The sequence below is a fragment of the Gallus gallus genome, chromosome 12 (assembly GCF_016699485.2).
Source record: "Gallus gallus isolate bGalGal1 chromosome 12, bGalGal1.mat.broiler.GRCg7b, whole genome shotgun sequence".
In the NCBI taxonomy this organism is placed as follows: domain Eukaryota; kingdom Metazoa; phylum Chordata; class Aves; order Galliformes; family Phasianidae; genus Gallus; species Gallus gallus.
In genome coordinates this window covers 3,086,824-3,104,912 of record NC_052543.1, presented here as the reverse complement: position 1 = coordinate 3,104,912, position 18,089 = coordinate 3,086,824, and the positions used below count along the sequence as shown (strand labels likewise).

The following is an 18,089-nucleotide window of genomic DNA, read 5'->3' as shown; positions in this document are numbered from 1 at the left end:
GGGCTCAAGTCACCGTCATCAGCCCCACTCCACCTGTTTAAGGGTGCAAAGACCCATTTTTAAAGTCCAAACCATCACTTTTTAGGGCAGAAACCCCACTTCAGGGTCCAAGACCTATTTTTACGAGACTAAAGCATATTAGTAAGGTCTAGAAGGGCCTTCAGTTTTTAGGGCTCATTATCCAGGCTCTGAGATTTAATTTGAGATCTAAACCCTTCTTTTCGTTGCTTAAACCTGCATTTTTAGCCCCAAAGCTTTATTGTAAGGGCCTACAGTCTCATTCTTGAGCAAAACCTTTCTAATGGCCGTACTGCACAGTACAAACCATTCTTTTTAGTGGCCAAAGCCACAGCCTACGGTCCAAGGCCTGATCTCTGGGACCCAAAGCCTCTTTATAGGATGCAGACGCTCCTTTTTAGTGCCCAAACCCTCAGCTTAAGGTTTGTAACTCTCCATTTTATGTTCTTAATATCATCCTTAAGGTTCCAAATCCTATTTTGAGAGCCAAGAAACAGTCATAAAAATAGCATGGACAATGAAAGTGAGGCTGGGGGCCCTATTACGACACTCGGGGATGTACAGAGATGAGGGTTCACCTTTGGCCCCTGAGACTTTGAGCACTAATTACAAACACGGGTCTGTATCATAAGTGGTAGATCTCAACCCTAAAAATTAGCTTTTTTGGCTTTCATCATGTGTTTAGAGACCACTGCTCAGGCTTTGGGCGACTGGAATAAGGCTGAGGACACTGCAATTGGGTGTTTAATAGGCAGTTTGGGACCGTAAGAAGGAAAACTTCAGATAAAAGAAGTCCCACCTCAATAATAAAATGATAATAAAATATTCGTTTCAACACACACACACACACAGAAAAAAAAAGTTTTGATTCTTGAAATAAAGCTTTAAACCCCTGGAATCAGGTTTCAACATTAAATTGAAGATGAGAGCCCCAATGAGTTAAGATTTGGGTTCTACAACTGTGGGTACGGACTGTAAAACAAGGCTTCGGACTGTAAAGAGAAAGCACCGCCGTGCTCAGAAATAAGGCTTTGGACTTCAAACGGAGACTTCAGACTCCGACTCCAAAAGGAGCCCTTCGCTCACGAGACCCGACCCGACCCGACCCAACCGAACCTCACCCGACCCGACCCGACCCGTCCCGGAGCCGCTCTCGCACTGCCGGCCCCGCCCCCCGCCGCCTCCTTTTATATGCGGCGGAACCGGGCGCGGCCGAGTCAATCGAGGGTTTCAATCAGGTCCGCCTCGCGCCCCCTCGCGTGTACGGCGCTGCAGAGGGCTGTGCGGCCGCCGTTCTCAATCAGGTCCGCTCCAAACGGATAAGTTCGGGTCGCGGCTCTCTGTCCCGCCTGGCTTGTGGTGAGTAGTGCTGCTCCGCGTTTCTGTGTCTCGGTAAGCACAAGTCCCCTTAGGCGCTGCTTCTGGATCCCGGTTCTCCCAGTAAGCAGCCTCCATCTCCCATTCCCACCAGGAGCTGCTTTGGGATTCCTGTCTCTCCGGTATCCCCGTAGAACCCACCTCTGCCTTACAGTGCCGGTTGGCTTCACTAAAACAGAATCCTTGAGGGTCACGTGTGCTCAAGGAGCCCATCCCTGAGTATGGCAGGATGTCTGGGATCCAAGAACCTGTCTTTCCCCGGGGAAAGAGCCCACTGGATTGCCCAGCTGTTCAAGTGTTTCTGAGATCAAAGTCCTGCAGTCACGGGTAATGAAGGTAATGGAGAAAAGGAAGAAGTCTCTGGTCAGGTGAGGCTGGAGGCCCAGGCAGGGCTGGTGTCTGCATGGGGTGATTTTCAAACCTGGCAAGAGCCCATTCACCAGCCCATAGCACTCCCCATTTGGGGCCACCCGGAAGAACCAAACACAGCTTTTCCTGGTGTGCAGGAGAGTCCTAGGGTGTATCATTGCCACCAACAGGCACACAGCCCACTCTATGCAGTGTTGCCCTTAGAAGAGCAGAGCAGGACTCTCTAGGCTGGGAGGACTGCCTAAGCACAGTGATCATGGTTTGGAATACATGGAGCAGAAGGATCACCACCTCAAATAGCAGAACTCTGTGGTTCCCTCCTGTGTCGCTCTGGGTGCTGTTTCCTGGTAGACCCCTTAGTTCCAGTTGAAAGGATAGCAGAATTGCCAACTCAGGCTCTTTCTGATGAAAGAAGTGCTGAGATAAAGATGGAGAGGTCACTCAACAGTCACCACCATGGGCAAAACGTACTCAGTTCAGAGAAGATTAATAGAGTTTATCACTCACTGAGAACAGCGCAGTGAGAACTAAAAGCACAAAGTCCAGACAACTCACCACGTAAAGCCAGTCTTGATGCCAGGAGCAGCTGGGTCAGCACTGATGGGGCTCAGAACTGGGGCTTTGGCCCAACAGACATAGCAGACAGAACAGAGCTGGTTCGTATTTCAGTGCCAGGAGCAGCTCTGAGTGTGCCATTATGGGCGTTGCTGTGTGAGGAGGAACGGCCGAGCAACACCCAGGGACCCTCCCCTGTGCAGCCCTGGCTGCTGCAGCTGCCCCAAGTTAGGGGCTGGTGGTGGGGAGGGGGGCAGTCAGGGCAGGGGATGCCTCCAGTGCAGGCAACAATGCGTGCACACCCACACTGGGAACCCACTGCAATCTGGGGCTGTCAAAGGGAAGAAGGAGAGGTGCTGAGCAGAGGGGGAGGGGGGTGGAGAGGTGGTGGGGGCACCACTCAGTGATATCTCTGCCCTGCCACAGGGCAGGAGCCATATCTGTCCCTGTCTCCCTGCTGCAGGATGGAACAGAGATCCCCCAGCTGCCACCAAAAGGCTTGGCCAGAGAAGCCTATGATATCACAGGCCTCCAGGCCCCAGTGGGGGACTGATGAAGTGTGTGAGATGCAGGTGCCCTTGGGCTCAGGTGAGGGTCCTTCTGCCTCGGACATGTCGCCACAGCAGGAGGATCCCCTGAGCTGCATCCGTGCCTGCTGCATGTGCAGACCCCAGGTAGTGGGCACTCTGTGCTTCCCTCGCTGCCCCTGCCCGGCCGTGCCCAGAGGGTCCGGGGTCCCCCGATGCCAGCACCTGTCCCTCCCCTCCCTGTCTCAGGCAGAGGCACAGAAGCTGAGCTTTCTGGCCTCCATCTGCACCATCTGCGAAGCTGCCCTCGAGGACAGCGGTGCGCATTACCGGCTGTGCGTCTGCCCGCTGGAGGTGGCGCAGTGCATTGAGGTAAGGGGAGCACTGCAGGGCCACAGGTGGGCACAGCCCTCCCCACTGCGGGGTCGCTGGGGAGCCCCAGTAACTGGGGGGTGCTGCAATAGGGTGCCTGGGCTCTGCCCACCAAGGAGGGCACACTGCCTCATCCCATCCCGTATCACCATGCCCTCAGGAGCTGCTGCAGGAGGAGCCCGCTGAGCGCCTGGACACGGAGCTGTGGCAGCAGGCCATGAACGCCATCGCCGCCATGAGGTACGGCCCCAGCCCAGCTTTGGCCAATGTGGTGGCACTGCTCCCAGCTGGGGGCCCTGAGCAGGGCAGGCAGCGGGGCACAGGGTGCCGAGCAGAGCATCACGCCTCTGCCCTCTCTCCCCTCGCAGCAGAGCGTGGCTGCTTCCAGAGGAGCGGAAGAGCAGCCTCCTGCGGGCCTGCCTCGGCAGCGTCCTCCGCCTCCCTCGCCACGAGGACACACAGGACCGGGATGCTGCACTCTACATGGAGGTGCTCACAGGCTGGGCCCTGGGGACGCTTCCCTGGCATCACCACCCAGGATGCCCCCCTGCTGCCAGCAGGATGCAGCAGGGAAGGCCGCTCTGACCCCTGTCCTCCTTGCAGACCATGGAAGCCCTGCACCGCCTGCTGCAGGTGTTGGTGGGCAGCGCCGGCACCTCTGTCCTCATGGAGCTGCAGAACATCTTGGAGGTCTGACTGTGCCAAGGCTGGGATTTGCAGGGACGGTTCAAGGCCGTGAAGGGGGGATCCACGTGAGGTCCCCCCAGGGCCTGCTGCGGGCAGGGGGTACCGACCTGAGGGGGCCCTTGCGGGGTTAGAGGGATGGGTGGGGAGCAGCAGAAAGATGGCAGGGCTGCAGCAGGACAGGGATGCAACCACCCACTCCCACTGCAGCCGGGGAGTGAGCGGAAGGACCAGTGCCCCGTGCTGTGGGCACAGCGGCAGCTTTTCTCTCCACAGCTCCTGCTGCCCTTCACCACGTGCCAGCTGGCAGCTGTGGAGGAGAGGGCCATGGCGTGCATTGCCAGGCTGCTCGCCTTCAGCAACACCTGCCCCTTGCCCGAGGTAGGGAGCCCTGGTGCACACAGCTCCAGCACCCCATCCTGTCTCCCCAGCTGGAGCCCATCTGTCTCCAGGCTTGCACAGAGCCTGGGCTGGGCCCAGCTGCCCCGCTCAGCCGTGCACCTCTGCTGCCTCTCTCCCCAGGTGTGCTCCTGCTTCACAGGAGCTGTGGTGCTCCGGCATCAGTGCACGGAGAACCAACGCTTCCCTGTGCTGGGGAAGCTGGCCGGACAGCTCATCCTGTGCTGCACCTCCACGGATGAGGGGACCAGAGATGAGGCGATGAAGGCTGTCCGTCAGCTTTTCATTTTCATTGCTTCCCAAAGTGAGAGGAGTTGTGTTGAGCTGGGTGCCCAGGTGCCCAGGCCCCTCACTGACATTGTGTGCTCTCCTCTCCAGGAATGTGGATGTGGCAGAAGGATCCCAAGAAACCACAGCTCCGGGAACGCTGGCAAACGCTGTTCTATGAACAGGTTTCCCAAGAGAACAATGCCAGAAAAATCTTCAGGGTAAGAAGAGCAAACCCTGAGCCCACAGGAGAACCCAGACCTGCAGCGTCAGGAAGAGTGCAGGCGCTGTCCCCGAGCAGCCCTGGTGCCCGTAGGGCCCTCCTGCTCTGTACCCCAGGCATCACCCAGCCCAGCCCCTGCTCCCAGCTCTACTGAGGCACCGGCATGGCCAAGCAGCCATGGAAGGAATGAGTTGTCCCTTCTCTCCTTCCTCCCACAGATGTTTCTCAAATACCTTCAGTACCCTGAAAGGGTGAGCATCTTCCTCACAGCCATCGAGAGCATGACAGTGCCGAGCCTCCACAGCACCGAGCTGGCTGCCCACATGGTGGATGTGCTCTCAGCAGAGGTTCATTTCCCTCCAGGGCAGGTGGGAACCTGCTGCTGCCAAGGCTCCAGACCTCGGGGCTCTGCTCCAGCCCTGGCACTCGCACCACCCTTGGCCGGCAGGCAGCAGCTGGGTTGGCAGCAGGGCCCTGCTCCAGTGCCATCCCATTCTCACCCGTGTCCCCCTCCAGGTGCAAAAGATCGTGAAGGTGATCTACAGCAGCCTGCCTTCCATCACAGCCCAGCCGGCTCTAGAAAGCCTGGGCAGGGCCCTGCTCGTGCTGGCCAGCAAATACCCCAGGGAGATGGTTAGCAGCCTGCTGGGCTGCTCCCCCACCTGCACCAGGTATGGGGCCCGCAGCCCTCAGGGCTCCTCTCCCCTCCCCACCCCACAGCCATCAGCCAGGTGGGGGCAGCCACGCTGACAGCCCTGGGGACCCGCAGTGTCACCATCACCATGTGGAAGGAAATGCTCTCAGAGTCCCTGGCCGTGGAGAAGGTGCTGCAGGAGCTGCTCCGAGTGCTCACAAACCATTCTCTGTACCACATGTCTACATCCACTGGGGACAGGCCACGTGTCCTTGCCCTGGCTGTGAGTTCCTCACTCATCCAGCTCAGCCTGAGTCCTTGCTCCCCTTCCCTGTCCACCCCCAAGCCTGGTTCCTGCCCTGGGCACGGGGATGCACCCCTAGACCTGGTGCTCTGGGGGTCTCCCTCCTCATTTTTCACTCCATCCCCACGCCTCTCGAGGTGGGCTGGAAACCTGGGGGACAGGGCAAGGACGGTGTCTGTGTGCTTTCTGCAGGCAGCAAGGATCCTACCTGAGATAATCCAGCTGCCTCTTGTCCTAAAGGAGGCTGAGGCCATTTTCCCCCAGCTCTTCCTGGCCCTCCTCTTGCAAGTGTCCTTCACCATGGAGCTGACACTGCAGGAGGTGGAAATCTTCTGGGAGGTGCACCAGCAGCACCATCTCACTCCCATCAGGTGCCACATCCCCATCCCCCCGCTGCATCCAGGGACCCGGTGCTGGGCTCCCAATGTGACTCACACCCTTCTCCACCTGCAGGGCTGCGGTGCAGTCCTTGAAGGTGCTGCTCTGCGGTGTGGGCCTCCAGAAGCAGATGGAGGCCATCGAGGAGCAGGGTGGCTGGGACGCGCTTCTCAGCACTGTGACCCACCTGCAGGGGGTGCAGGTGGTGGCCAGGTGAGAGCCCTTCCTTGTGGTGTCATGGGGGGTCCCCAGTTCTCAGACCAAGTGCTGCCACAACACCAGAGCCTGTGGCCCCTGGGGCACTGTGGGAGCAGAACACAGCCAGGAGAGCTGTGTCCACCCGGCTCAGGGCTGATGGTGCCTTCTTATCCCTGCCAGGGTGATGAGGGAGCTGCCAGGTGCTCTGCGTGACCCCATCTTCCACCAGCTGGTTGAGCTGCTCAGCACCAAGTTCTGCTCCTGGGAGATGGTGGCCATGGTCTTCCTCGTTGAGGTGAGCAACAGCTGCAGAAGCAGCGAATGTGGGGCTGCGGGACCTCTGCACCAGCCCTGCTGCCTCCCCTGGGGGCAGGCTTGGCCGTGCCCTGCTGTCCTTTCCCCGAGCTGGTGGTGGGATTCAGCACTAAGAGCTGCATGTGCTGCAGATGTTGGAGTGCGTGGACCTCAGCGAAGAGCTGCACCGCGTCGTGAGCCTCTTCAGCACCTACCTGCAGAGCCAGAGTGTGGGCATGCAGCAGCTGGTGCTCAGGGGCATCCTGCAGCTCAGCAAGAGGCAGGACACGGTGAGCAGGAGCAGCTCTCTGCCCATCCTCTCGTGGCCCGCTGCCCTCGGGCTGTGCAGGACTGCCCTGCCTGCCAGCACCCCACGGTGACAAGCCGGTAGGGAGGCTGCAGCTGGAGTGGTTCTGCCCCAGCAGTGGTCTCTGTTGTACCAAAAGAAAGGGGCGTTTTTCCCCCAGGCGAGGAAGATGCTCGGCCTGCTGCCGTGCATCACGGAGCAGCTGCAGGACGCAGACAGCGGTGCCCGTGCCATGGCCCTGCCAGTGCTCAGCAGCCTGCTGCGGCTCCTGGAGAGGGGGAAGCTCAGCCTCGTGGCTCTGGAGCTGGCCAGCAATCTCCCAGCGCTCTTTGAGGACGTAAGGGGAGCGGGGAGCCCGGCTTGCTAGGGATGTGGCAGTGACCCCAGCATCCCCACGCTGGCCGTGCTGGCCCTGCTCGCTGTAGGCTTGGAGCTGTCGGTACCCACATCCTTCTCTCCTCCTCTGCAGGAGTCCGGCACGGTGCGTCAGCTCTCCATCCACCTCTTCCTTGACACGCTGAGCTTTGTGGAGGGCAGAGAAAAGAGGAAGATGCGGAAGGAGGTGTACAGGAGCCTGGTCCCGCTGTATCTGCACCTGCACGATGAGGAAGAGAGCGTGGCCAAGGTGGGAATTGCGTTCATTTGGGGGAGGGCGATGCTGCCCCTGTGCTGCCCTCCAAGCACAGGGGTACTGCAGCCCACGGCAGCGTCATCCCCTGCTGCTGCATCCTCCCTGCGGAGGGGCTCTGGGAGATGAGGGCTCCGCTGCTGTTTGGGCTGCAGTGCCATCTCAGCTGTTCGGCAGGCCTCCCAGAAAGCCTTCCTCGGTGCCGCACGGTTCCTGCACTGGAGGCGGCTGGAGCACCTGGCAGAGGTGGCACAGTTCTGGCAGATCGGCGAGTGCATGGTATGCACATTCCCACATCCCAGGTCAGGGTCAGGTCCGCTCTGCGCTGACCCCGTGCCCTTCTCTCTCCAGCTGGTGGAGAGGAGGAAGAGTGCAGCACAGGACTACCTGGGCCAGAGCCTGCTTTACCTGCAGAGCCCGCAGGAGCCCCTGCGGCGGGAGGCCGTGAGGTTCATCGGTGAGCCGTGAGACTGAGGTTCCCCTGTCCCCGGCCCTCCATGCTGCACCCAGGGAGCAGCCGGGGTCGCTGAACGTATGACCGCAGAGCTCATTGGGAGGCACGAGATCCCGACGGTGCGGTCCCGGTGGTGGCGGTTCGGGCGGCGCTGACCCTTCGGGACGGAACCCGGCGCCCTCCGGCGGCTCCGCGGGGCACCGCGCACGGCTGCGCTCCGGCGGGCCGGGGGGACCTTGCGGCTCGTGCCCGGAGCGGAGGAGGTGAGTTCTGCCCCTGGGACATCGGGGTGAGCGACTTTTTACACGGTCCGATAGCGATAGGACAAAGGGTAATGATTTTGAACTGAAAGAGGGGAGATTTAGGTGAGATGTTAGGAGGAAATTCTTCACCCAGAGGGCGGTGAGGCGCTGGCAGTGCTGCCCAGAGCTGTGGGTGCCAAACCTGGGGGTGCCCCAGGCCATGGAGGGGCCCTGGGCAGTCCGAGCTGGGGGGGGCAGCCAGCCCATGACAGGGATGGGGCTGGGGGCTGGGTGGTCTGTTACAACCCAGCTATGCTATGATTGACCACTCGCTCTGGGCTTTATGCATGGCTCATTTGCACTTTTTGAGGCAGGAGCAACTCCCTGGGGTTACGTTTTCTGAATCACCATCTTCTCAGGCCACAAGTAGCTGCTATGGGGACAGGACTGCTGCCACACAGAGCCACGCACTGTCACCAATGGTGCTTGGCCCTATCCCCGTGTTGTCACAAACCTCCAATGCAGGAAGGCAGGTGGGAGGCAAATCCCTTCCCAGGAGGTTGTAAGTACCCAGGGGCCACTACTGCGCCAAGGAGCAGCGCATGGCAGACAGGCACAGTGGCAGCATGAGGCTGGGGAAGCGCACAGAAGTGCAGCCAGGCCCCCCCACCTCTGACCTGGGCACACATGGTGCCCTTCCCGAAACTCAGCCAGCCCGGGGGAAAGGCAGAGCGCATTTAAAAGAAGAAAAGAAAGAAAAAACCACAAGCAACAAAAAACCACTTTATTTACATAAATTACAAAAAAAAAAAAAAAAATCTTGGGCACAGAAAAGAACTACTCTTAAAAAGGGCTCATCCCCCTTGGGCCCCATCACTCAGCAGCCCTCTGAGCCCCTCACCAGGTGCTGCTGGGGTCTGCGGTGTCCCAAGGCATAAAGCAGGCATGTGGGGGGGGCTCCTGTCCCTCTGCCGCCATGGGATGGGAGCATGGAGAGCTCCTCAGGGACAGGGCAGTGGCTGGGACTCTGCAAACCCAGGAGTAAAAATGAGGAGGAAAAGGGAAGGTGCCACAGGTGCAGGTGTGTGGGGGTCCGGGTGTGCTGGGAAGGCTGGTGTGATGCTTGGTTCATCCAAGGGGGTTGTGGCATTGGAGAGAAAGCGGTGTGGGTGAGGGCAGCGTGCTGTCAGTGGGGCTCTGCGTGTGGGGAGGGATGTGGTGGGGCATGGCTCAGGGCAAGCAAAGCGTGATGGGCAGTGCAGCTCAGTGCAAGGGAGCTGGGGCTGGGGCTGTGCACTGCTGATGGGCACGAGGGATGAGTGCTGTGATGCTGGGGCTGGGCTGGGGGCTGCCTTCCTGCTCCTCCAACCCCTGCTCTGGGGCTGCTGCTCCCTGGAAGGGGGTGGGCTGGGGCATGGCCTCCCCCCGCCCTTCACAAGGATGACGTTGTGGAGTCCACCGCCTCGCGGCCGTTGCACACTGTGGGCACATACTGTGAGGCCGAGCCTGGTGGGGAAAGGCACCAATTATGAGAGGGGAAATCCAGCAGCAGCACCCACCTGGGGTGTCCCAGTGCAACGACGGACCCCCAGGAGCAGCTCTGGGGTGGAGGGCTTGGGATGGAGCGGCCGATCCCTTGGGTGCTGCAGTACCCCTATCTCCCGCTCTGCAGGTCCCCCTCCCAGCTGTCCCCCTGCCCCTCCCTGGCCCAGCTGCACTCACCATGGGACTGGCTGGAGCTGGCGGCCGCCATGCTGAAGCGTGTTGTGCCCACACGGTGGCTGGCCACGTTCTTCTGCGGCTGGAAGAGTATGATGTGGAGCTTGGGGGTGAAGAGGCAGCCGAGGACCACCGTGCCACTGAGGCTCACTGAGATGCACATGGTAGTGGTCTGCACCTGGAGGCAGAGGGGCGAGCGTCACGGGTGCGGTAGCACCATGGGCCCAGGCAACAGCATGGATGGGGCCCCCAGCAGCCCTTCCCCAGACCCTCCCAGCCCTGTGCTGCCCCACTCATGCGTGCTGCTCTGGTTGGGCCCCATGGGAGTCCCCAGAACTCAGGCTCTTACTCGGTAGTCGCTGGAGGTCACATAAAAGATGGGCAGGAAGGCCAGCCAGATGATGCAGGTCGTGTACATGGTGAACCCAATGAACTTGGCCTCATTGAAGTTTTCAGGGCATTTCCGTGTCTTGAAGGCGTAGACCGTGCACAGGACAATCAAGAGGACGTTGTAGGTGAGCGAAATGAGCATGTTGGAGTCACGGTTGTTGCACTTGAGGGTGACGATGTACCTCTTGTCAGGCTCGGTCTCCTTGCCTGTGCCAGGGGCCTCCACCAGCAGCCAGATGATGACGATGATCAGCTGGCAGGAGATGAGGGCCATGCAGATGACCACCTGCGACGTGGGGCTTATGAAGCGAGGGCGCTGGACCCCCTCCTTCACCCCACTGAAGATCCTGGCGATGCGGTTCGTCTTGGTCAAGAGGGCCGAATAGCAGACAGCAAAGGACGTGCCCAGCCCCAAGCGCCGGAGCGTGCACACCTCAGTGGAAGGCTTCGCAATGAAGATGAAGGTCATGCTGTAGCACATGAGGACCCCAGTCAAGAGAATGTAACAGAGCTCCCGTCCGGAGGCCTTCACAATGGGAGTGTCGTTGTTCTTCATGAAGACACCGAAAACAAAGAGAGTGGAGATAAATCCCAAACACGAGATAGTGACGGGACCGATGGCCCAGACGTCTTTCCAGCGGATGTACTCCTGGGGCAACTCGTAGCAGCCATTCAGGGTCTCGTTGGGCCAGTAACCCAAACCACAGTCCATGCAGGTGAACTCATCCAGCAGGTACTCGTAGGGCTGGCAGGGGATGCAGATCCAGCAGCAGATGTCTCCTGGCTGCATGCTCTTGATCTCGTTCTTCTTGCATGGATCGCTGCACTGGGACACCGGGATGGACGTCTCTGCCCAGGGGATGAGGCTGGTGTTGAGGATGAGCCCCTCGGCCCAGTAGCCCACCTTCTGGTACCGGTACCGCCCATCCATGCGGTGGTAGTTGAAGATATTGTAGCGCCCAATCCCATCACCGTAGCGGTCAAATCGAACAACGCTCTCAGTGTCTGCTGGCCTGAATGGGGCTGGAGAGAGGAGAAAGGCAGATGGTCGCTGCCTGGACAGCTGTCCCGTGTGGCCATGGGGTGGGAGCATGCTCACTCCCACAGGGATGCACTGGGGAGACACAGCCTACCATGGCCAAGAGACTATTTCCAACCTGTCCCCTTGCCTTCGTGCCCAGAATGCAGCATTATTCTTTGGGATTGTGGAAGCAGTGGTGCAGAATGCTCTCACCATGCTTGGCAGCCCCTAGCCATGCGAAGCAGGGGGGTCTGCATAGCCATCTAGTGTCACTGCCCCCCAAACCTCCATGGCTCTGAGTGGTACATAGGGCTCAGCCCAAAGGGGATGATGGTTCTGACTGACCTCAGAGCTGTGGGGTCCTGATTGAGGCTCTCCCTCCAGCTTAGACCCTGAGAGGTGACTAAATCAATCACAGAGCAAGTGGCTGAGGTCTCCAAGGAGAGACCAAGACCTCAAGGAGGAGGTGGAACATTAGAGTGACAGTGCGACCTCCTTGCTCCTCCCTGCCCCTGCACCCATTCAGCTGTGCAGCCAAGCCCCATCTCCACCTCTGGACTCACCATCAAAATTAACATTGAGCATGAAGTCCTTGTAGAACCTCTTGCCATTGACAGGCTTCATGGAGTCGCAGAGCTTGGTGGTGTTGGGGCACAGAGCCCTGTGCATGTTGTGAAGCGAGTGAGCCATGGCGTAGACCGCATTGACCACAAAGGTGATCTTGGACTCTGGCTCAAACTTGCCCGTCTTTAGGGAGTACCGGCTGCAGTCCTGCGTGTGGAGGCTGCACTTGAACTTTTGCTCCCAAAACTCCCGAAACCAGGGATTTCGGCTGTTATTGTAGGGGTGGAGGTTGAGGAAGTACGCGGCGAACTCCTGGATGGGGTACGCTGCCAGCTCGATGGTGATGGCTCCCTCCGCCGCCGCCTCGCTCCCCGCCACCACGCTCTCCAGGGCTCCCCACCCATCGCTGGCCACCCATACAAAGGAGACGTTGGCTCTGTGGGCGGCTGCCAGCAGCTCCCGGGCGTCCTCACTGCGGGTGAAGAGCACGACCACCCTGGCGTTGGGCTTCTGCAGCAGCGCCCGCACCACGCCGTCGTAGGTCTTCTTGTTCATGGAGCGTCCCACCTTCTCCGAGGTGGCGATGCAGATGTTGCGCATACGGGCTTCTTGCTCAAAAGCCTCGATGCCCGTCTCGCCGTAGTCGCCCTCCGAGGCCACCGTGGAGACGTAGGTCCAGTTGAAAAAGCGGAGGATCTCTGACATGGCTTTGGCTTGGTAGAAGTCGGGCGGGACGGTGCGGGCGAAGTAGTCGTAGCGGGACTTATCGCTGAGTTTGGCGCTGGTGGAGGCGTAGCTGATCTGCGGGATCTGGAAGAGCCGCAGCAAGTTGGCAACCTGCATGGAGGGGAGAGGTGAGCGTGGCCAGTGGGGATGTTGAACCCATAAGGGGCGTCCCCTGGGAGCATCCGCTCCTAGACATGGTGAGTGGCTGACCGATGGGTAACCCCCACCAGGAGGCTGGGGGACCTCAGCATCCAGCGGTCAGATAGACGCAGGTCATCCAAGCCCTCGAGTCCTGCGTTTTGGAGCACAGGGATCTGTGGTTGTCCCAGAGCTGGGGTGTAATGCTATTCCCTGGGCATCCTGCCAAGGGCAGGATGGAAGAGATGGTGGGGAGGTGTCAGTGTGTCCACGACCACCAAAGGCTGTGGCACTGGAGAGCCTGGCCATGCCCAGCCCTTGGTGCCCAGCACAGGGCCATGGGGTCGTTTACTCGCAGAGGTTTCTCACTCTGCAATCCCTATGTGTTCCTGCTCCTTGCAGCCTCCTCCACTCATTTCTTTTTTCATTATTATTTTTATTAATGTTTTATACTCCCCCCTCTAAGATTCAGGGTGGGGAGTAAACAGATTCATGGCAAACACCGAAACTCCACCGCAGGCGAACGGAGCGATGCTCATCCGCGAAGACAAAGCTGGTGCCCGCAGGGCTGGGGGGCACAGCAGGCACTGTCCCACTGAGCCCCGTGGGCCTGGCACTGCGATTGACTGCCGTGGCCGCTCCTTCCCCTCGTTATCTTCAAAAGGGAGAGAGCCCCGTTAATGAGGCCGTTAGAAGCCACGACTCTCGCAGCCCGCACGCAGCTCTGCTTCCCGTGCAGGAGATGCAGCTTAATTAACGTGGCCAAATGCTTTTAGCAGCAAATTGCCCTAATGGCACAAAAGTCCCAGAGGGCAGTGATGCTGTGGGGACACTGGGGGATGTGGGACTGTCAACATCTGGTGACTCCATCGCATCAGGCAGCCTAGGACCACAGTCCTCCTGTCCTGTGTCGGGTTTTCAGGGCCATTCTGACATCAGGAGGTGTCGCTGCCCCCTGTGGGCATTCTGCACCCAACCACACGCATGGGACCCATGGAGACGCAGGTGAGCCGGCCTGCACTCCCTGAGAACAGCTGTTCCCAAAATCCCATCCCACCCCATGGCGCTGCCACTGAGGCCGCCCGTGTTCTGTCCCCACAGATAGACCCCGACACGGCCGCAGCCATGGCCATCCAGGCATGGTGGCGAGGGCAGCTGGTGCGGAGGGCACTGCTGGTGGCGGCCAGCAGCGCGCGGCGCATCCAGGGCTGGTGGCGACGGGTGGGCAGCCAGAGGAGGGAGCAGCAGCGCCTGTGGGTGCTGGCCGAGTACATCAAGCTGGAGCGAGCCGTTGTCCTGCTGCAGGCTCAGGTCCGGGCGTGGGTGATGCGGACGGAGTACAAACGCTGCCGGGAGGCCGCCCGCACCATCCAGACCTGCTGGCGGGGGTACGTGCAGCGCCGGGCCAGCAACTGCACCAAGGATGTGGATCTGCACATTGACATCGTCCTGGGCGTTCCGGGTGACTGTGGAGACCAGAGTGAATAAAGCACCGTCCCCACGGAGGGATGGCCGCCCGTGTGGATGCTGACCACTGTGTTTGTGGCCAGTGGGGCTGGGAGCACCTCAGCAAACAAATGGCTCTATCCGAGGGGCTGATGCCCCCCTGCTGCTGCCAGGGATGGGGCAGCATCCCATGGCATGGGGCCGGCGTGCACCCACCCAGCCCCAGGCAGCCTTGAATGGGTGATTTCTTTAGCAGATGCTGAGCTCCCTGACACACAGCCCAGCAGAGAAGTGGGGATGGGGAAAGGGATGGGCTCCTTGCTTCCCAGCTCCAGGAGGTCCCCACCCGGTGAGGGCTGAGGTTTGGCAGCCCTACAGCCAGCACATGCCCTCTGCCACTTCCGCCCACAGCCCAGGCTCTTATCTCGCAAGGGGTACCTGGATGGAAACATCGCTGTAGGAGCCCCCGATGACACCGGTGATGGCCATGGGTATGTCGTCATGGACAGCGTAGGAGCCGTCGGGGCAGATGTGCTCGGAGCCATCCACTCTGGTCAGCGATGCACGGACGAAGTCGAGTGACTGCTCAAGAGCATAGGTGTCCTTGGAGCAGGTGTCCAGGATGTGGGCACCCAGCCTCACCCCCGGCAGGATGCTCGGGTCCTTGTTGATCTCATCCAGTGCAAAGAGCATGGCCTCGAGGCGCTGGATGCCCCGGTGCTCATTGATTTTGCCACAGTCTTCGCCCCCCACTCCTTTCTCATGGACGGGGAAGAGCCCCCCGATGACCAGATCCCCCTCAGTGCTGATCTCTTTCTTGCCGTGGGTGGAGCCGTGCCCAGCAGCCAGGCAGGGGGCCAGGTGCATCAGCCAGAGCCAGGCAGCAATGGGGACCGCCATGGGGTGTTCCGGTGCCGGCCGGGGACCCACAGACCCCATGTGACCCAGCGCTGCCTGTTAAGGTGAAGGCAGCCAGGGCCCCGGCATCGGGTGTGGGGACGGAGCAGCGTGGTGGTGGCAGGGGGTCGTGCCGCCCTTGGGGAGCCCTCAGCGCCTGGAAAAGCAAAGGGAAGAGGCACTGGGTCGGCAGGTCATGGGATGAGCTGGGGCTGTCCACCTGGGAGCTATGAGGAGATGCTCGGGGCGGCTGAGCCAGGGCAGCATGCAGGTGTTTTATGTCCCCACCAGCCCACGTCCCCCTCAGGAAGGATACCCGCGGAGAGAGCTGAGCAGATGTGACAGCTCCAGCAGCAATCCAGGACCTGCAGGATGTAGCAAGTGACACAGATGCAGGCAGACACGCAGGGCCACCCTGGCTGCCCAGCTCCCCGGGATGAGCTGGCACGTGCGGAGAGACAGGCAGTCAGTGCTGCAGCAGTTCCAGGCAGTGCAGCCTAGTGGGGGATAGCTTTTCTGGCCTGTAAAGCGCTGGGAAAGGAGCCAGGGATGTCACCCAGGGGCTGGAACATCACCCAGAGGAGGGACTGAGGCAGACTCGATATCAGATCGGAGCCCCCCAGCCCCAGTGCCACCTGCTCGGCCAGGGCCAGCTGCTCCATCCCAACGCAAGGGGCACAGCTGTGCTGCCAGCCCATCCAGCCCCCGAGCCCCATCCCCACTGGATGCCAGCTCCATCCCGCAGTGCTCTAGAGGCTGTTCTCTCACCACCGCCCCTTCCTTCCTCGTACACTAAATTCAGAGATTTCAGTAGAAGTAAGAGCCAGGTTTGCTGGCTCCCTCTGCATAAACCACGGAGGAGCTGGGGAATCAAAGGCTTTTGCAACAGACAGGCCTTTTTTTGGCAGTAAATGAGGTCCCCTCAGAGATGAGTTGTCTTTTCCCACACCATGCGAGAGATTTGTTTCCCATTTAAAGTCAGCTGCTGGAATCCCACAGGGCCAGGGCTTCAGGGGCTGTGAAAGAAGGGGACCCCCTCAGCCTGACAGCCCCAGCCCCAGGTGGCTGCAGCTCACGGGGGGCTCCAGGTGAGACCCATCAGAGGAAGGGCACCTTCAGCTCTCCCAAAATCATCAGCTCCACCAGGGAGGCAGAGATGGCTGCAGCCATGCCTGGAGCTGCTCACAGGGCTGACACGGTGCTGGGGGGAGAGCTGTCCCCGAGAACATCTGGAGAACATCTGAGGGTGTGAAGCACCCGACAGCAGAGCCACGGCTGTCCCAGTGGCCACGGTGCTTTGGGAAGGCTCTGCCAGCTCCCATCTGCTTGCAGCCTCCCTCTACCTGAAAGCATCGGCGATCAGAGATGTTTACATCACACAGTTGGTCCCGTGCCCCCCAGAGCACCCTGACACCTGCACACGCAAGGAGGACCCTGGCTGCTGCCCTGCTTTCAGGAGGGGATGCACGTCCAGCTGTGACCACGCAGCTTTGCAGCCAGGACCCAGCCCAGGGCTTGGCACTGTGCATGCAGGTGTGCACTCGTGCAAGGTGCATGGGCAAGCACTGCACGGGGGTGTGCACACCAACACCGTGCACTCTGCAGGCATGCCCGTGCAGGGGTCCCGTGTGTGCTCACACCTGCAGCGTGTGGGTTATGGGTCCATGCCCTGCACAAGTCCACACGTGTGTACAAGAGCGGCACGTTGCAGTGCACGCACACCGTGTGGCCGCACACGCGTGTGCACAACGCCAGGAGCGGGGTGACACCTGGAAGCGCCTCCAAAACCTCCTCCCTTTGGGTCGACCCGTACATTGCAGCCACCGGGCTCCTCTCGTCCAGCCGGCGGGAGCGGGAGGGGAGGACGCAAAGAAGAGCGGCTGCCAGAGCGTCAGGGTTCCCCTGCCCTGCCGCAGCACCCGTGTGCACGGGGAGGATGCGGGGTCGCCCGTGCACCCAGCCGGCCCAAAGCAACCCAGGGGCCGGCAGCCCCCCGGGGCAGCAGCGAAGGGCATGCGGGGGCTGTCCCCGCACCTGCCGCGCTGTCACCTTCGCTCCCCGGCGCCGCGCACCCGGAGCCGCAGCCGGACGGGTTGGTGGCCACGGCGCCTTCTGCCGGGGAACCCGCGGCCCCCGGCACGGTGCCGGCCCCTCGCCCCCGCTCCCCTCCATCCGCCCCGCGACTCCCGGCACCGGCTGCGGGCACTGACCGCGGTGCCGCGGCCCCGACGGCTCCCGGAGCGGCCGACACCCGCTCTCCGGGCACCGCCGCACGGGCGGCCCGAGGCCACGGGAACGAGCACGGCGGAGACGCGGGGTCCGAAGCCCTTACCTGGGCCCGGCGGGGCTGCGCCGGGAGCCGGTGCCGGTGCCGCTGCCGCTTCGGAGCTGCCGCTGCCGCCCGCCTCCCGCCGCCGCCGCCGCCTCTGACACTCCGCCAGCCTCAGCCCGGCGGAGCCGCTCCGCCCCCGGCCCCCGCCCCGCTCCGGCCCCGGGCAGCGGCACCCCGCGGGGCAGCGGTCGGAGCACGGGGCAGGGCGGGCGGCACCGCGGAGGCACCGAGCGACCTCTCGGGGCGCAGCTCGGCCCCGCGCCCGCAGCCGCCCCCGAGCACGGGGGTCCCAGCCCCGGCTGCAGCCCGGCAGCCGAGCGCCAAACCCTGGGTGATGCTCCCCGGGTGCCCCCCTCCAACTCGGAGTGCAGAGCCTCCGGAGGGGCGGCTCTGGCTGCAGTTAGGGTTTCGAGACCTCGGCGGACTCCACCGTTTGCCCAAATTCTTCCCGTAGCCCTTCGGCCGCCCAGCATCCCACTTTGCTTCATCCACCCCCCCCTCCCTCAGTGTTGTGCCGGCAGCTTGACTGGCCCCAACTGCCAGTAGTCCTGAACTGCGGGCATAACCCAGGTCTTAGGGCACAAACCAGATGTGGGGACATAACCCAGGACATCCACAACAAAGCC

General features: G+C 61.2%; 5 protein-coding genes across 10 annotated transcripts in view; 3 read left to right on the top strand and 2 right to left on the bottom strand.

The window, feature by feature from the left end:
* The window catches only part of LOC101747452 (serine/arginine repetitive matrix protein 2-like), a 500,571-nt gene that overhangs the window by 320,926 nt on the left and 161,556 nt on the right, over positions 1 to 18,089 (bottom strand). The window lies entirely within an intron of this gene.
* On the top strand, positions 1,233 to 3,439 carry LOC124417001 (maestro heat-like repeat-containing protein family member 7). Its single transcript, XM_046900243.1, has 5 exons — positions 1,233 to 1,377; positions 1,490 to 1,763; positions 2,783 to 2,993; positions 3,096 to 3,218; positions 3,311 to 3,439. The coding sequence occupies exons 2-5, from the start codon at positions 1,726 to 1,728 to the stop codon at positions 3,437 to 3,439; spliced, it is 501 nt and encodes a 166-aa protein (XP_046756199.1). The 5' UTR covers positions 1,233 to 1,377; positions 1,490 to 1,725.
* Positions 3,436 to 10,402, top strand: LOC415939 (maestro heat-like repeat-containing protein family member 7). Its single transcript, XM_046900242.1, has 19 exons — positions 3,436 to 3,458; positions 3,587 to 3,707; positions 3,822 to 3,908; positions 4,179 to 4,283; positions 4,425 to 4,605; positions 4,680 to 4,789; positions 5,010 to 5,159; positions 5,308 to 5,462; positions 5,561 to 5,708; positions 5,922 to 6,100; positions 6,183 to 6,320; positions 6,486 to 6,600; positions 6,752 to 6,889; positions 7,067 to 7,243; positions 7,376 to 7,531; positions 7,712 to 7,813; positions 7,886 to 7,991; positions 8,079 to 8,251; positions 9,903 to 10,402. Exons 1-18 carry the CDS (start codon positions 3,436 to 3,438, stop codon positions 8,141 to 8,143), a joined length of 2,256 nt encoding a protein of 751 aa, XP_046756198.1. The 3' UTR covers positions 8,144 to 8,251; positions 9,903 to 10,402.
* Positions 9,001 to 17,534, bottom strand: GRM2 (glutamate metabotropic receptor 2). The gene is made up of 6 exons (XM_015292870.4): positions 17,464 to 17,534; positions 14,673 to 15,496; positions 11,924 to 12,761; positions 10,299 to 11,362; positions 9,953 to 10,127; positions 9,001 to 9,736 (listed from the first exon to the last, which is right to left on the bottom strand). The coding sequence occupies exons 2-6, from the start codon at positions 15,171 to 15,173 to the stop codon at positions 9,663 to 9,665; spliced, it is 2,652 nt and encodes an 883-aa protein (XP_015148356.2). The 5' UTR covers positions 15,174 to 15,496; positions 17,464 to 17,534; the 3' UTR covers positions 9,001 to 9,662.
* Positions 12,641 to 14,319, top strand: IQCF6 (IQ motif containing F6). 6 transcript variants are annotated; one of them, XM_040646578.2, is made up of 4 exons: positions 12,720 to 12,778; positions 13,711 to 13,793; positions 13,890 to 14,009; positions 14,094 to 14,319. In XM_040646578.2, exons 2-4 carry the CDS (start codon positions 13,773 to 13,775, stop codon positions 14,274 to 14,276), a joined length of 324 nt encoding a protein of 107 aa, XP_040502512.1. In that variant the 5' UTR covers positions 12,720 to 12,778; positions 13,711 to 13,772; the 3' UTR covers positions 14,277 to 14,319. The 6 variants fall into 6 exon arrangements, with proteins under 6 accessions (XP_015148359.2, XP_015148358.2, XP_015148360.2 ...); XM_015292873.3 differs by having other exon boundaries at positions 12,641 to 12,778; positions 13,890 to 14,319; XM_015292872.3 differs by having other exon boundaries at positions 12,641 to 12,778; positions 13,667 to 13,793; positions 13,890 to 14,319.

What these genes read in the sequence shown, in the direction of transcription:
- GRM2 (XM_015292870.4), bottom strand. Translation starts at nt 15,173, where the DNA reads ATGGGGTCTGTGGGTCCCCGGCCGGCACCGGAACACCCCATGGCGGTC. An exon ending in ACAGCGATGTTTCCATCCAG is followed by an intron (nt 12,762 to 14,672) that starts GTACCCCTTGCG and finishes CCCTCCATGCAG; the next exon opens with GTTGCCAACTTGCTGCGGCT. An exon ending in TGACCTCCAGCGACTACCGA is followed by an intron (nt 10,128 to 10,298) that starts GTAAGAGCCTGA and finishes CTCTGCCTCCAG; the next exon opens with GTGCAGACCACTACCATGTG.
- LOC415939 (XM_046900242.1), top strand. Translation starts at nt 3,436, where the DNA reads ATGAACGCCATCGCCGCCATGAG. An exon ending in CACCATCTCACTCCCATCAG is followed by an intron (nt 6,101 to 6,182) that starts GTGCCACATCCC and finishes CTCCACCTGCAG; the next exon opens with GGCTGCGGTGCAGTCCTTGA. An exon ending in CCATGGTCTTCCTCGTTGAG is followed by an intron (nt 6,601 to 6,751) that starts GTGAGCAACAGC and finishes CATGTGCTGCAG; the next exon opens with ATGTTGGAGTGCGTGGACCT.
- LOC124417001 (XM_046900243.1), top strand. Translation starts at nt 1,726, where the DNA reads ATGAAGGTAATGGAGAAAAGGAAGAAGTCTCTGGTCAG. An exon ending in AGGAAGAAGTCTCTGGTCAG is followed by an intron (nt 1,764 to 2,782) that starts GTGAGGCTGGAG and finishes TCCCTGCTGCAG; the next exon opens with GATGGAACAGAGATCCCCCA. An exon ending in AGGTGGCGCAGTGCATTGAG is followed by an intron (nt 3,219 to 3,310) that starts GTAAGGGGAGCA and finishes GTGCTGCAATAG; the next exon opens with GGTGCCTGGGCTCTGCCCAC.
- IQCF6 (XM_015292873.3), top strand. Translation starts at nt 13,773, where the DNA reads ATGGGACCCATGGAGACGCAG. An exon ending in TGGGACCCATGGAGACGCAG is followed by an intron (nt 13,794 to 13,889) that starts GTGAGCCGGCCT and finishes CTGTCCCCACAG; the next exon opens with ATAGACCCCGACACGGCCGC.